This window comes from Chlorocebus sabaeus, chromosome 22 (genome assembly GCF_047675955.1).
Source record: "Chlorocebus sabaeus isolate Y175 chromosome 22, mChlSab1.0.hap1, whole genome shotgun sequence".
Lineage (NCBI taxonomy): Eukaryota > Metazoa > Chordata > Mammalia > Primates > Cercopithecidae > Chlorocebus > Chlorocebus sabaeus.
The window spans coordinates 51,684,981-51,699,038 of record NC_132925.1 but is presented as its reverse complement, the minus strand read 5'-3'; the positions used below and the strand labels follow the sequence as shown (position 1 = coordinate 51,699,038).

Sequence of the window (14,058 nt, the reverse complement as noted above, 5' to 3'; positions counted from 1 at the left end):
TGGGAGATTCCAAAGGGGTTTAAGCAAAAGAACAATCTCTGTGACAAACTAAGTTAGCCAAGAAGCTGAAGACTTAAAACCAAGGAAGGAAGATGCCAGATGGCAGTTTTTACATTTATTTAAACAGAAAACGTGCACATGAGCTGTCTACTCATTTTCTTCACTGCGCAGCCTGGCATTGGGGTTGGTGACTCTGATGGCCAGCTGGGCAGCTCTTTCCACGATGGCTTTGCGGTTCTTGGAAGAAACATTGTGAGCAATCTCGGCACAGTAAGATCTGTAAGAGAATCAAGTAGGTAAGGAGCAAGACAGCCCTGAACACACTTGGAAAATTCCATTAAGAAGGCAGTGAGTTCCAGCACCAAGCTAAGAGAGGGCTGCTTGGTATGTGGCTGTGGAATGACACCTACATGCCCCCAAATCCTGACTCCCGAGTCTATGGTTCCCTGGTGATGACAAGAACACTTTCATTTACAAAGTATCCTCACTGTTCCCTCTCATCTAATCCTTACAGCAGCCTTGTAATCCAGGCATTACCTCCATTTTACAGATAAGGAAACCAAGGCCCACAGCAAGCAATGGACAGGGATCCAGGGTAAAGCCAGGCCCATGCTCCAGGTTCAATGGTTCTCCCCCAGTCGCAGGGTGCTTTACCTTGCCCATGAAGTTTCAGAACTCTGCAAAGTGGTCAAGAGCAGAACCCAAGAGTCTGAATGGAGCCAAGAGCACCCAGTTTGACCACTGAGGATACAAAGCAAGTAGAAGCAACAATGCTTAAAGTCACCCAGTCATAGCCATGCCTAATACCTGAGGACTTGGTATGCCAGATCCAGTTCTAACTCATTCCTTACAACTTTTTAAGAGGCAGCCACACTGTGCCCCATTTGATAACCAATTGGCCTAACAAGCACACTTCAGTAAGGAGGTGATTTATGAAGCCACCCACAGTGGGTTAAGAACAGACATTCCACCCCTGAAGCATTTTCAGCAAAGAGAGAAGCAGCAGGACTGTGAGGAGTAATTAAATGAGGCAGTGGACACACAGCTCTTTTCAAGAACCCTGCCTTAACAGCAAGACAGCAAATCCACACAATTCTTGTTTTACATTAGTCCACTCAAATTCAAAGCAACTATATTTTTAAATGTTTCTATGTTTCAAAGGCTTAGGTTTATATTACACTTCTCATCTGTCCTTTTCAAAAAACTCTCCTGTCCTTGTCAATCAACATATTTGATAATTACAGAGTATACCCACCATTTTAAATGTGTCCCCCTAGCTTGGGCATTTTCCATACTACAACACACCAATCATTTTGAATAGACTCACAACATTCTATCCAGCACTCTACAATTCTCTCATTATATTTTCAGTTGTTTCCAGTTGTACTGCTGCAATGACTAGCTTTTGTTTCCCTGCTTTTCCATTCCTTAAGGACAAATGCCCAGAAATGGAACTTAGAGATCAAAGGTCAGAGATAACAGAGTATTTCCATGGATCTTAAAAAGACTTCCAAGCTGCACTTACAGAGCATATGGCAACCAGCCAACATGTGCACTGCAACTGAGTAATCATGTTGGCCTGTTACAGTTCAACTGTGGTTTCAGTGTCCACCATTAATTCCTATGCTCATCTTTTTCTAACAGAAATTTTCAGCATTTCAACGCCTGGTTAAATTTCCAGCCTTGGAAGGTAACCACGTTAGAATACTGCTCTTGTTCATTTTTATTACTTATATCTACAACCACTGTAGATAAAAGATCTTTGTAAACATAAACACAAACATCCTAGTTACTCACACACACTCCATGTTCTTTCTAGTTTACTTAGGAAAATTCAGCTTTTTAGCTTTCATTTACCAATAAGTGAAGAAAATAAACTGTCACTTCCCATGAGAAGTTTTCATTCCACTGCCCTAGTTTGGGTCTAAGCAGGTCACCAAGTCTCTTATACACAGAGCTCATCAAGTGTCTAACTTACTCAAAACACCTAGAACTAGCTGGGTGTGGTGGATCATGCCTGTGGTCCTAGCTACCAGGAAGGCTGAGATGGGAAGAGACAGCTTGAGCCCACCTTGAGTTTGGGGCTGCAGTGTGCCATGATCACAGCTGTGAATAGCCACTGCACTGTAGCCAGGGCAACATAGATGCGTCTGTCTCTCTCAGATCAAACCAGGCCAGTTGCAGCAGCTCATGCCTGTAATCCCAGCATTTTGGGAGGCTAAGGCAGGCAGATCACTTAAGGTCACGAGTTCAAAACCAGCCTGGCCAAGATGGTGAAACCTCATCTCTACTAAAAATACAAAAATTAATCAGGTATGGTGGTGCACGCCTGTAATCCTAGCTACATGGGAGGCTGAGGCAGGAGAAACACTTCAAACTGGGCGGTGGAGGTTGCAGTGAGCCGAGGTCATGCCACTGAACTCTGGCCACGGCAAGAGAGCGAGACTCCATCTTAAAAAAACAAAAACCAATAAAACCCACCTAGAACCAGTGCCCTGCAAACCCTCCATGCGCTTTCACTTCTATACCTTTGTGTAAGCACTCTCTGCCTGCCAAGTTTCCCCCTGTTCTCCACCTAATCCAAACTTGGTTCTAAAGCCCTCCTGTCCCTGAAGATACCCCTTACCACAGCACAGACTAAAGGGCCCCTTAAGGCCTAAGGTCCATGTTTGATCTTCTCCCTACCCTCCTTGTAAGCCAAAAATAAAATTCAAAGGCCCCCAGCAACCATCTGAATGCACTCCCTCCTTGAATAGGGCACTCTTGGTTTCCACAACCTCTTACCATAGCCAAGACATTCCTTTCTAGTGATAACCAATTCCCGATGAGAAACAGAAAATCTATTCAAAACCTCGAACTGCCGCCTTTCTGGACTAAACCAATGTATGCCTTAAGTGTATCTGATTGATGTCTCATGTCTCCCTAAAATATGTAAAACCAAGCTGCTCCCTGCCCACCTTGGACCCATATTCTTAGGGTCTCCCAAGGGCTGTGTCCCAGGCCATGGTCAACTCATATTTGGCTCAGAATAAATCTCTTCAAATATTTCAGAGTTCAACTCTTTTGGCTGACACCTTCATAAAGAAAGCAATGTTCTGGAAACAACAGCCAAAGGATATTATAGTAGTGGAAAGTGGTTATTATTGCAGTGTTCACAAAGCAGTCTTTTCCTGGTCTTGGGTCTCTACACTTAGAAGACCAAGTCTCCTCCCTCCGGTAAAGGAAACACCTTGAACTCCCCAAATTCTTTCCTCCCCAACAAGCATTCTCTAAAATCCCGCAAGGAACAACTTCAGATTCCCTCAGAGAATGTACAATCCCTCCCAGCCAAAATGCATCCCCCAAGAGTTTCTAGAGTTCCTGCCAGAAGTGCTCACACACATGCAAACTTCGGATCCCTGAAAACTAGAGGTGGGACCCAACTCACTTGTTGCACATCAGCAGCACTTCCAACTCCTTGACGTTGTGGACCAGGAACTTCCGGAAGCCACTGGGCAGCATGTGCTTTGTTTTTTTGTTGCTCCCATAACCAATGTTGGGCATCAAGATCTGGCCCTTGAATCTTCTACGAACCCTGTTGTCAATGCCTCTGGGTTTCCGCCAGTTACGCTGAAGGAAATGACACACAGGTGGGTTAGCGTCTGTGCAAAGTGCCAACTGTTCCTTTGGGGAGGGAAAAAGGACCAGATGAAAAGGAAGTGTGCCACACAGTAGTTGCCTTTGGTGACAGGACTTCACTATTTCCTTACTTTTTTGGTGGGAAAAACCAGGAGCTCGTGGCTTTAGCCACTAGGAATGCAGGCACCCCCACCATTCCTACTCCCAAGCAATGGAGGAGGCACAGTGGGATAAGAGGGGACTGTGTAGATACTGAGATGGCGAGCACAGCTGCAGACACGGCTCTCAGCACCTCTGAGTTTTCTTGTCTATAAAATAGGGATCCTGCTGTCATAAGGCAACCCAAAATACACAACACAAATGCAAAGCCCTCTAAACACATCAAAATAGCCAAGTGTCCCTTTTCATTTAAATTTCACTTAACACATCAAGAGATGTTAAGTACCAGCACTAGGGCACAATGGGGGAGACCTGTATTTCTACAGAAAGCTCTTCCACAAACCAGTTCATAGGTCAAAGGTGATCCCGACTAGGTGATGTCAGAAACCGACAGCCTGTTGGAAACTTCTTTCTTCACCCCACACCCATTTCCATCCCAGGACCACATACCTTAATTTTGACATATCGGTCTGACTGGTGCCGGATGAACTTCTTGGTTCTTTTTTTGACGATCTTGGGCTTCACAAGGGGTCTGAGGGCGGCCATGATGCCTTTTGGGAAAGAAGCAGCCCCAGGTGAGGAAGAATCCTGGAAGGAGGCTTGGAAGGAGGTTTTCCCACCCAGGGATTGAACACTGTCGCAGAGTGTCTTCCAATCGCCAGCTACGGAGCAAGCTGGGAATGGAATGGGTGCCTCTGCCAGGCTTGCTTTCCCTCCCTTTCCGAAGCTGGCAGAATACTAGGCACTCTCCAGACGCGATCCCAGGAGGTCAAAGGTCAACTCAACCGCTCAGAGCCCAAAGAATGCCAACGGCTGAGCAAACCAAAACCGACCCCAAGACACTCTCAATTTGCAAGGGGCAGCAAATCCCACCTCGCCAGTGTCCGAACCCCGAGATGGCCTTGACCATCTACTTGGACCTGAGTCTCAGTTTCCTCACCTGTAGAATAGAGATGACACTGCACGCTGAACGCCTGCAGTGCCTGTCACAGGGTAAACGTTTAATAAAGAAAACCTTCTAATTCCCTAGGGAGCTGCTGCACTACCACACCCTCAACACACACAAAACCATCATATCCGTCTAAGGATGCCTCAAACCTGGAGACCTTGCAGTATCAACTCACACCTTCCTCAGTGTGGTCTTCAAAGCCATTCATTTATTTCCTACAGCAGCAACCCTTCTGTTCGCAGCCATCAACTGGCACAGAGTGGGTAATCAGTGAACCACGTATTCAAAACGACTTTGCCTTCTGGCCCATGATATCCTCGAAGGCAAGGTGGGGGCAGCTGCATCTTATTTCCAGAGATACTACCAGAATTTCTGCCTGCAACTGAACCAGCAGCCGCAGCAGCCCTAGGGCCAGAGACTGCAGCGAAGAAGCGGGCTATAGCAATGAACGAATACACGTGGGCCGACATCGGTGAGCGCTGTGATCCACAGATCCCAGCTGACGGCTGTCAAGCTGGGACACCCCTGGTCGTCCCACGGCCCACAGGAGACCCCGCAGTCTGGGGTCAACTAGCAGCCTCCACCGCCAAGGAACAAACAAGCAGCCCGCAGCTCTGACTACAAGCGGAGAGCAGGAGGCTCTGGGACGCAAAGCCCCATCAACCCGGGCTGCTTCGTTCTGCTCCTGTACACGCCCCAGTAAGCTGACAATAACAATACCCACAGCCACTACCGCGCCGAAGGGGAGGCCCCCGCACCACTGGGCAACGGGGCCAGATGAATCCCGCAGGAATGCGGATGGTCACGGATTAAGACTTACCGAGGAGGAGATGGCTGCCACCTCCGTAGGCAGCGCCGAGGAAGAGAGAAGGGACAGTGGCACGCAAGGGCTGATGGGACGTAACCCCCTGGGTCCTGGCAGGGAAAAGGCAAGCACTTCCGGTTCGGCTCTTTCAAATAAAATAAAGACACGTCAAAAAATAATGCCGCAAAAAATTCTGAGGATACATGTTTTAATAGACCGTAATATCTAGGAATGTGACTGAAAAATGTATTCTACCTATCCTTGGGTCTACGTAGAAATTTGGAATTCTTTCTGAGCTAATAAGACCTGGTGGAGGGAGGAACTTACTTCCGCCAGAAGTTGAAGCCAATCCGCTTTTGGGCCATTTCCGCCCGCGTTTCTTCTACTCCGAAGTGCGCCTCTTAGTGGTCAGAAGAGAACAAGACAGAGACTTCCTAATAATTTCCTCACCGAATTTAGACAGTAAATAGTAACGAAACTATAATAGCTAACATGCGATGGAGTTCACTATGCCTACCACAATTCTATAACGTACCCCTATTATGTCTCCATTTTGCATATGTGGAAGGTGAAATTTGGAGACTTGACTCCAAACTCCATGCCCTAACCATTATGCTAAATGGCCTAGTTTTTGTTTGTACATTTTTTGGAGATGAGGTCTCACTTTGTTGCCCAGACTGGTCTTGAACTCCTGGGCTCAAACGATCCTCTTGCCTCAGCCTCCTGAGTAGCTAGGATTACAGGCACGAGCTACTGCCTAGTTGTTTTTTTGTTTGTTTGTTTGTTTTGTTTGGTTTTTTGGTTTTTTTAGACAGGGTCTCCCTCTGTCACCTAGGCTGGAATGCAAAGGCGCCATCTCACGGCTCACTGCAGCCACTGCCTCCCAGACTGCCTAGTTTTTAAAGTTACTCTTAATTCGTTTTGCTTAGCTTTTGCATTTAAGATTATTGTGAAAATTGGCAGAGCACTATGGTTCACACCTGTAATTCCAATACTTTGGGAGTCTGAGGCGGGAGATTTGCTTGAGCCCAGGAGTTCAAGACCAGCCTAGGCAACATAGTAAGACTCTGTGTCTACAAAAATAAAATAATTAGCTAGGGCTGGTGGCGCATGCCTGTAGTCCCAGTTACTCGAGAGGCTGAGCTGGGACGATCATGTGAGCGCCCAGGAGTTCTAGACTGCAGTGAGCTGTGATAATGCCACTGCACTCCAGCCTGGGTGACAGAGCAAGGCTCTGTCTCAACAACAACAACAACAAACCTATAAAGACAACCCAATTGAAAAATGGGTAAAGAATCCAAATAGACATTTCTCTGTGGCCAATGAACACATGAAATGATGATCATCATTAGCCATCAGGGAAATACAAACTGGAACTGCAATGAGATACCATTTCACACTCACTAGGACGGAGAAATGGGAATCTCCGTACAGTGCTAGTGCAAATATGAAATGGTGCAGTCACTTTGGAAATGAATAGCAATTCCTCAAAATGTTAAACATAGAATTACTATATGCCCAGCAAGTCCACTTTCAGGTATATGCTCAAGAGAAATGAAAACATATGTCCACACAAAAACTTGTACATGAATAATCACAGCAGCCTTATTCATAATAGCCAAAATGTAGAGACAACCCAAATGTCCATCAACTGACGAATGGATAAATAAAATATCATCTGTCATTCAATGGAATATTATTCAGCAATGAAAAACAAGGAAGTACCAGTACATGCTACAACATGGATGAACCAGACACAAAAGGCCACATATTGTATGTCTCCATTTATATGAATTATCCAGAATAGGCAAATCCTTAGAGACAGAAAGTATGTTAGTCGTTGCCAGGGCTGAAGAGGAGGAGGAATTGGGATAGACTACTAATGGGGTTTACTTTGGGGTGATGGAAAAGTTCTAGAATTAGATGGTGACGATGATTGCACAATTCAGTGACTATACTGAAAGACATGTACACTATTTTTTTTTTTTTTAGACAGAGTTTCACTCTTGTCACCCAGGCTGCAGTGCAATGGTGTGATCTTGGCTCACTGCAACCTCCGCCTCCTGGGTTTAAGCGATTGTCCTGCCTCAGCCTCCCAAGTAGCTGGGATTACAGGTACCCACCACCACACCCAGCTAATTTTTGTATGTTTAGTAGAGACAGGGTTTCACCATGTTGGCCAGGTTGGTCTCGAACTCCTGACCTCCAGTGATCCACCTGCCTCGGCTTCCCAAAGTGCTGGGATTATAGGCGTGAGCCACTGCGCCTGGCAATCATACACTTTAAATGGGTGAATTGTACAGTATGTGAACTACATCTCAAAAAAGTTATTATAAAGAGTAATAGTATGGGCATAGTTGCAGAAAAAAGGACAATCTTTCAACTGAATAAAATCAGCTTTGTAAAAGACTTATTTATTTATTTATTTATTTATTTATTTATTTATTTTGAGATGGAGTCTCTTTCTGTCACCCAGGCTGGAGTGCAGTGGCGCAATCTCGGCTCACTGCAAGCTCCGCCTCCCGGGTTCACACCATTCTCCTGCCTCAGCCTCCTGAGCAGCTGGGACTACAGGCGCCCGCCACCTCGCCTGGCTAGGTTTTTTGTATTTTTTAGTAGAGATGGGATTTCACCGTGTTAACCAGGATGGTCTCAATCTCCTGACCTCATGATCCGCCAGCCTCGGCCTCCCAAAGTGCTGGGATTACAGGCATGAGCCACCACGCCCGGCCTGCAAAATGCTTTTTAAAAAGAGATGGAAAAAAGAAGCTGAGGGGACCCATTGAGCCACAGCAATAACTATATGTGCAGAGGAGGGGGCCTTTGGGAGCCAAACCATCCAGTCTCCATCTTGGCTGAGGAGCCCTGACACGCTCCTGCACTCCTGGAGCACTTGGGTGGGCCTAGGGGAGGTGCCACTGACTCTAGGAGCTGAGGATTGGGCTGTGTGGTTGGGGAGTAGGGAGATGGAGAGGCAGAGAGGCCCGTGTTCACCATGGGATGACACGGGAGAAAAGGCTGGCCAGCTATCCCTGTCTTCCCAACTCCCTCTAAAGTTGGCGAGAAAAGCCCTTAATTGTATTGCAATGGTTATGGATTCGGAAATGGTTTTTCCCTTGGTGTGTGTTCTTTTTCCTCAGATTGGAAAGGATCAGGCACTGAACTTTGACCCCTGCTGCATCAGCTACTTTACTAAAGAGGAGTACATTTTGCTGGGGGGTTCAGACAAGCAAGTATCTCTTTTCACCAAGGATGGAGTGCGGCTTGGGACTGTTGGGGAGCAGAACTCCTGGGTATGGACGTGTCAAGTGAAACCGGATTCCAACTATGTGGTAAGAAGAGGAAGTTTGTTCTGTGGGGCCATGGCTTGAAGAGGCACTGAGCAGCCACCATGTCTCGAGAGACATATCACTGGGGTTTGTGTCTGACAAATGGGAGTGCAGACTGTCTCCAGAGAGCTGGGAATTGACAGTTCTGTCACCCTGCAGGTGGTTGGCTGCCAGGACAGCACCATTTCCTTCTACCAGCTTATTTTCAGCACAGTCCATGGGCTCTACAAGGACTGCTATGCCTACAGGGATAGCATGACTGATGTCATTGTGCAGCACCTGATTACTGAGCAGAAAGGTGAGAAGCAGGTCTAGACCTTGGGAAGAGGGACAGGTGGAAGCAGATGGAAAGGACTGGTGACAGGGCACTTGAAATGACAGGAAAGGTTTCTCCTTGGCCTTTTGAAAACATGTTAACCACTGGGTCTGTGTCTTGGGTTTTTTTTGTTGTTGTTGTTGTTTTTTTGGTGGGGAAACTAGGGATGCCAATCTCCTTGAGGATTTCATGAAAGCAATAAACCCTCTCTGAAAAATGTACCAACTCAGAATTTTGCACATAATTTCAAGGAGTACGTGAATTTCCTGAGTGAGGGAGGATGATTTATGACAGATTGGAGCCAGGTGGTTGACCTACATGGGTCTTTGTGGACCTTTATCCTTTCTTGTCAGAGTCACTCAGGGGTGCTTCTCCCTCAGCCCAGTCTCCACTTGCCTCCTGGTGGGTCCTTCTACCAGAGATGAGCAGCGGAATTGGAATGGCACAGGCTTAGTCAGAAGATCAGGGTTCCAGGCCTAGCATAGTCATTCCAAGCCCTAAGACCGCAGTCTCTCCCTCTGTCCACTTAAGTAGCTGTGCTGGTTAAATAGGCTCAGAATCCACTTACTTCAGGTGTATTCATATCTGGATGTGCTGGCCTTAGTGCACTGCTGGGTGCCTTTGCAAGGGATCCAGGTGAGGGGTTCTTTTGTAGATTCAGATGAGTGTCCTTTGGTCCCCCTGGAGGACCATATCTTTTTGAAGATTCTGGCTGTGGTGGCTGGGGCAAAGCCTCTTGGACAGCTCCACAGTGTCCCCGTCAGGGACATTTTCTCCACCTGGTCTGTAGTGGGAGTGTAGAGCCTGGTGTGTACCAGAAATTAACGTGTCTTTCCTGTTTGTCAAGGAGGTGGGCAGGGAGCGGCCAGAGGTGAGGTCAGTTACTTAGGCAGGCTTCTGATCACCAGGGGCCACTAGTGCTGTGGAGAGGAGTTTATATTTGTATCCAGCAAGTGATGGTAACAGTGAGTTCATTCGTTCCTCCCTCCCTCCCTTCCTCCCTCCTTCCCTCTTTTCTTTTCTTTTCTTTTCTTTTCTTTTCTTTTTTAAGATGGAATTTCGCTTTGTTGCCCAGGCTGGAGTGTAGTGGTACAATCTCAGCTCACTGCAACCTCTGCCTCCTGGGTTCAAGTGATTCTCGTGCCTCAGCCTCCCAAGCAGATGGGATTACAGGCACCTGTCACTATGCCCAGCTTACTTTTGTATTTTTTAGTAGAGATGGGGTTTCACCATGTTGGCTAGGCTGGTCTCAAAATCCTGACCTCAGGTGATCTGTCCTACTTGGCCTCCCAAAGTGCTGGGATTACAGGCATGAGCCACCACGCCCAACCTAAAGATTTTACAATGAGAGTGTCTCACTTTAATTGCCAGTAGTTTAAAGTGATAGCTTTTTAATTTCTCTGCCTTCCATTTAGTTAACAATCTCTTGCTAGAACTAGATATTTTTTTCTTTGACAGTTCAGATTAAATGCAAAGAGACCACCAAGAAGATTGCCATCTATAGAAATTGATTAGCTATCCAACTAATCCTCTGCTATAATTATATTCAGAGGACTCATTAGACATGCATTACCAGGTAAAAGAAAAGATTGTCAAGAAGTTTGAGTGCAACCTCCTGGTGTTGTGTGCCAATCACATCATCCCGTGCCAGGTGGCTGTGTATATATATATGCTATATCTATAGTCCCAGTATGACAAAGTGCTCTGCAATACAAAAAAGTATTCTCCAGTTTATGGCTTATGACATGCTAATAGAGTCTGGTTCCTCTAGATGTCAGGAAATGAAAGCCAAAGAGCAGCCACTTAGTTTGAGGAAACAGACTTGTTTTCTAGTGACCAGTGTTAAAACCATGAGGTAGGCACCCTATTGTTGTAGCGAGCGTGAATGGAATTCACCCCAACTCCTCCAACATGCTGCTGCCCACCTGGCAGAGGACGATAATGTGATTGGCACACACCACCAGGAGGTTGCACTCAACTTCTTGACCAGTGGTCCCCCAACCATTTTGGCACCAGGAACAGGTGGAAAACAATTTCTCCACAGATGAGGGGAATGGTTTCAGGATGACACTGTTCCACCTCAGATCATCAGGCATTAGATTTTCATACAAGCTGGATCCCTCACATGTGCAGTTTGCAATAGGGTTCTCACAGCTATAAGAATCTAATGTTGGTGCTGATCTGACAGCAGTCAGAGCTCAGGCAGTAATGCTCACCCACCACTCACCTCCTGCTGCATGGCCCAGTTTTGAACAGGCCGCAGACAGGTACTGGTCCTTGGCATGGGGTTTGGGGACCCCTGTTCTTGACCTTGATCTTCTCCTTTACCCAGTAATGCATGTCTGGAGAATCATCTGAATATATATATACACACACATATATATATAAAATAATTCTCTGAATATATATTATATATAATATATCCTCTGAATATATATTTTTTATATATATATACATATATATATAAAAAATATTTTCTAGAGATGGGGTCTTGCCATGTTGCCCAGGCTGGTCTTGAACTCCTAAACTCATGCTATCTGCCTTCCTTGGCTTCTCAAAGTACTGGGATTACAGGTGTGAGATACCATTCCTGGCCAGCTTGTATAATTTTAGTGACTTAAAACATAAATTGGTGTCCCATGGCTGGGCACGGTGGCTCATGCCTGTAATCCCAGCACTTTGGGAGGTTGAGGCGGGCAGATCACCTGAGGTCAGGAGTTCGAGACCAGCCTGGCCAACAAGGTGAAACCCCATCTCTACTAAAGTAACAAAAAATTAGCTGGGTGTGATGGCACGTGCCCGTAGTTCCAGCTACTAGGGAGGCTGAGGCACAAGAATCACTTGAACCCGGGAGGCGGAGGTTGCAGTAAGCTGAGATCACGCCATTGCACTCCAGCCTGGGCAACAAGAGCGAAACTTTGTCTCAAAAATAATAATAATACTAATAATAATAATAATAATAATAATAATAAACAAAATGAAGATACTTTTTTTCTGATAAGAATATATACATAAGATTTATGTCAACTCAGTAATCATTTAGGAGGTTTTACTTCCTGAGAGATTTTCTTTAATGAAAAAATTTTCTCAAGTCAGATTCCTAGGGTGTCTAAGTCAATGCCAAGAAAAGTTTGGAAAGACTTTGAGAGAAGGCCAGCCCGGCATCTTTCTTGGAAGCAGAGGTAGATTTGGTTTCACATAGCCCTACTGGAAGTGATAAAAGAGAAGAATTCTTTAGGAATCACTGTGATATTTACTTTACATTCTAGGGACATAAATTTCTTTTTTAAAAAAGGAATCACTGTGGTGTAAAATACTGTTAAAATTTCTTTAAAAGTCTAAAGCTGGGCTGGATATGGTGGCTCACACCTGAAATCCCAGCACTCTGGGAGGCCAAGACAGGAGGATTGCTTGAGGCCAGGCATTCAAGAGCAGCCTGGAAAACAAATCAAGACCGCATTTATATATTTTTTTAAAAATTAGCTGGATTTGGTGGCACTCATTTGCAGTCCCCGTTACTCAGGAGGCCAGGGCAGGAGGATTGCTTGAGCCAGGAATTGGAGGCTTCAGTGGGCTATGATGGCACCACTGCACTCTAGCTTGAGTAAGTTTCACCTGCTGCAGACCTGTTTGTGTCTATGCACACCTAAAGTGCAGGAAGGAAACGATCAGTTTTGTCATCTGAAAGGGGAAAAGAGATGGTCAAACCCGGCCTTCTGCTTACTTCACAGGAATGCCAGAAGAGCCAGCAGAATGGGAAGTGCTTGGATTTTTGGGGACATGGGCGTTTATGTATCATTCAGCCTTGTGGCTTGAGGAAGCATGTCACCAGAGAAGACAGATCGAAGGCTCCATGCCCAGGGCCTGGCTGGCTTTCTGCTGGGCTTACGCCATTCTTTGCCTCTTTAGGGCTTTGTAGGTGGTCAGGTCTGGTTTTCCAGAATGAAGTTCCCCGCAAAGTTGGAGCCCCTCCTGACTGGTTACCTTGACTACTACAGGGCTTCCCAATGTTACGGGAAGATTCGGTCCCCTTACTAGGCTCCTCCTTGTTCTCCACGGCAAAATCGATAGTGGGAGGGGCCTGGAGTAGGGAGCAGCCTCAGTCAATTACAAGGGGTTACCTGGTGATATGGTTTGGCTGTGTCCCCATCCAAATCTCATTTGGAATTGTAATAAACCCCAAGTGTCAGGGGCAGGGCCAGGTGGAGATAATCAAATCATAGGGGCAGTTTTCCCCATACTGTTCTCGTGGTAGTAAATAAGTCTCACGAGATCTGATGGTGGAGTTCCCCTGCACACACACTTTTTGCCTGCTGCTGTGTAAGATGTGACTTTGCTCCTCCTTTACCTTCCGCCATGATTGTGAATTGTGAATAGCCATGTGGAACTACGAGTCAGTAGCCTCTTTCCTTTATAATTTACCCCGTCTCGGGTATGTCTTGATTAGCATCACGAGAACAGACTAATACAGCGAATTGGTACCTGGAGTGGGATGCTGCTGTAAAGATACCTGAAAATGTAGAAGCGACTTTGGAACTGGGTGACAGGCAGAGGTTACTGATGGAAGGTATCCAGGTTCTTGGCATCTTGAACAAATAATTGGACAAAATACACAAACAAAGCAAGGAAAGCAAAAGCAGAGATTAAAAATGAAGGTACACTCCACGTGGGAAGTGGGCCTGAGCATCAGGGCTCAAGAGCCCCCATTACAGAGTTTTCTGGGGTTTTGATACTCTAGAGGTTTCCCTTTGGTTACTTGGTGTGTGCTCTGTGTAAATGAGAATGGAGTGAAGTTACAAAGTCATTTACTCAGAGTGTGTCCAATGTAAATGAAGAGGATGTTACTTGGCATGTGTCATCTACGTAAATAGGATGAATGTGA

At 46.0% G+C, this 14,058-nt stretch overlaps 1 protein-coding gene and 1 non-coding gene across 3 annotated transcripts; both read right to left on the bottom strand.

The window, feature by feature from the left end:
• Positions 1 to 84: 84 nt before the first annotated feature.
• RPL32 (ribosomal protein L32) lies at positions 85 to 5,652 on the bottom strand. 2 transcript variants are annotated; one of them, XM_007985280.3, is made up of 4 exons: positions 5,547 to 5,652; positions 4,228 to 4,328; positions 3,428 to 3,609; positions 85 to 277 (listed from the first exon to the last, which is right to left on the bottom strand). In XM_007985280.3, the coding sequence occupies exons 2-4, from the start codon at positions 4,321 to 4,323 to the stop codon at positions 148 to 150; spliced, it is 408 nt and encodes a 135-aa protein (XP_007983471.1). In that variant the 5' UTR covers positions 4,324 to 4,328; positions 5,547 to 5,652; the 3' UTR covers positions 85 to 147. The 2 variants fall into 2 exon arrangements, with proteins under 2 accessions (XP_007983471.1, XP_072865931.1); XM_073009830.1 differs by lacking the exon at positions 5,547 to 5,652 and adding an exon at positions 5,451 to 5,542.
• On the bottom strand, positions 4,410 to 4,548 carry LOC119626064 (small nucleolar RNA SNORA7). Its single transcript, XR_005242257.1, has one exon. It is a non-coding gene; the product is annotated as a small nucleolar RNA SNORA7 (small nucleolar RNA).
• Positions 5,653 to 14,058: the final 8,406 nt, after the last annotated feature.

Coding starts and splice junctions, on each gene's coding strand:
- RPL32 (XM_007985280.3), bottom strand. CDS start 4,323: ATGGCCGCCCTCAGACCCCTTGTGAAGCCCAAGATCGTCAAAAAAAGA. Junction 3,610..4,227: donor ACCGATATGTCAAAATTAAG/GTATGTGGTCCT, acceptor CATTTCCTTCAG/CGTAACTGGCGGAAACCCAG. Junction 278..3,427: donor GTGCTGCTGATGTGCAACAA/GTGAGTTGGGTC, acceptor ATTCTCTTACAG/ATCTTACTGTGCCGAGATTG.